At 41.2% G+C, this 1,896-nt stretch overlaps 2 protein-coding genes across 2 annotated transcripts in view; both read left to right on the top strand.

Annotated features, from left to right (window-relative positions):
- Positions 1-998, top strand: part of LOC147817286 (neoverrucotoxin subunit alpha-like) — a 6,606-nt gene extending 5,608 nt beyond the window's left edge. Inside the window, exons 2-3 of the mRNA XM_087171137.1 lie at positions 41-122; positions 240-998. Of these exons, the coding sequence (XP_087027263.1) occupies positions 41-122; positions 240-769 (612 nt within the window). The 3' untranslated portion in view covers positions 770-998. The remainder of the gene's footprint in view (positions 1-40; positions 123-239) is intronic.
- Positions 1-1,896, top strand: part of LOC147817281 (uncharacterized) — an 82,274-nt gene that overhangs the window by 52,851 nt on the left and 27,527 nt on the right. The gene's annotated exons all lie outside the window — the stretch shown is intronic.

Raw genomic sequence — 1,896 nt, 5'->3', positions numbered from 1 at the left:
GTATGAGAGCCATGTAATGTCCATGTGTGCATGCTGACAGAGAACGTGCTGGTCTGACCCCCCTCCTCCTTTCAGGGCGGAGCCTGGTGGAGTCCGATGGTTGACACCAGGTCTGAGGAAGTGTAAGTGTGTTTTTAATGTGATTGATGAAAACAAAGCAGCACATTCAACCATCATCAAACTGTCAATAACTGATCAGATGATCAATAACTGCAGCTGTGTCTTGTTCTCTCCATCAGATTCCTGTGAACTCACAATCGACACAAACACAGTGAACAGAAAGATAAAACTGTCTGACAACAACAGGAAGGTGACAGGTGTTGAGAAGGGTCAGTCATATCCTGATCATCCAGACAGATTTGACTGGTGGCCTCAGCTGCTGTGTTCAACTGGTCTGACTGGTCACTGTTACTGGGAGGTCGAGTGGAAAGGAAGGGTTTATATATCAGTGAGTTACAGAGGAATCAGCAGGAAAGGAAACAGTAACGTTTCTGTGTTTGGAAGGAACGATCAGTCCTGGAGTCTGAACTGCTGTAGTCGTCGTTACTCTGTCTTTCACAATGACAGAGTAACACATATCTCCTCCTCCTCGTCCTCCTCCTCTGACAGAGTAGCAGTGTATTTGGACTGTCCTGCTGGCTCTCTCTCCTTCTACAGAGTCTCCTCTAACAAACTGATCCACCTCTACACCTTCAACACCACCTTCACTGAACCTCTGTATCCTGGGTTTGGGTTCTGGTGGTCTGACTCCTCAGTGTCTCTGTGTTGAATGTAGCAGAGAGAGAAACGTTCTCACTGTTGAACAGGTAGTTCAGTCTTTACATGTCTGTCTCTTTCACTCACACACAAGTTTCCAGATTCATGTATTAATAAATTAAGTTTTTGATGAACTATCTATCTATCTATCTATCTATCTATCTATCTATCTATCTATCTATCTATCTATCTATCTATCTACCTTCTTGTCTTTTCACAATAAAAGCATCACTGATAATCTTTGTGTTTTGTCTGAATCTGAGGACGACTGAGTCGATTCAGTTCAAACTAAAACACTGTCACAGTTTGTTTGAAAAGTCGGAGAAAAGACAAAGACAGTCAATGAAAATGTTGTTGAGGCTCTCAGTGTTGAAGGTTTACATTCAGAGAAAAGACTGAAAGGTCCTAAAAGAGGAGGTCTACATTAACCTGCTTGATCCTGATCACGTCAGAAAGTCCAACACTCAGAGGAAAGAATGACAAGCTTTTAGAAATGATGTTTCCAGTGTCTCTGACCTAATGTCTCTCAGTGTTAGAGGACTTTTCAGGTGTTTTACAGTCATGGTTTTGATCCTCAGGTGAAGTTTGAAGTCCAACACCAAAAGTGAAGTAAAACTCTCTTTCAGTGGTTCAAGCAGTTACAAACGGATTTATTTAACCAACAGTCCAAAATCCAAAGATTCTCATTAAAATAACTAAATTAAATTATATTAAATTAAAAACTATTTGATTATAAAAATCGTTGCTGATTCATTTTCTCTCCATCTTCTAACTGGTAAATTGACTAATTGCTGCAGCTTTAGTTCTTATAATTATTTTATTTAACAATGATTAATTGAAATTACAGTTATTCACATCCATCCATCCTTGTTCTCCCCTTCTGGTGCTGCAGGAACAGCTGTTGTTCCTCGCTCTTGCCGGCAGGTGTCGCCATTTAGCTGCTTCCTTCACCGCAGGTTCTATGATTTACTATGGCAAATGATCATTCCGTCGCCTCTAATCACAGTGAATGATTATTGATTAGCCAGCTGAGGCTTGTAGACATTGAAATGGCTTGAGGATTAAATACCAAGTAGTTAAACTACCAGCCGAGTGGATGATCGCCGGGCTGGGATGTGAAGTAACGGCGGAGGCAGCATC

The sequence above is a fragment of the Seriola lalandi genome, unplaced genomic scaffold, assembly GCF_002814215.2.
Source record: "Seriola lalandi dorsalis isolate HSWRI2012SDOR001 ecotype SW California unplaced genomic scaffold, Sedor1 jcf7180002054977, whole genome shotgun sequence".
Taxonomy (NCBI): Eukaryota; Metazoa; Chordata; class Actinopteri; order Carangiformes; family Carangidae; genus Seriola; species Seriola lalandi.
The sequence above is the reverse complement of the archived record's forward strand: the minus strand, read 5'-3'. Positions and strand labels throughout refer to the sequence as shown.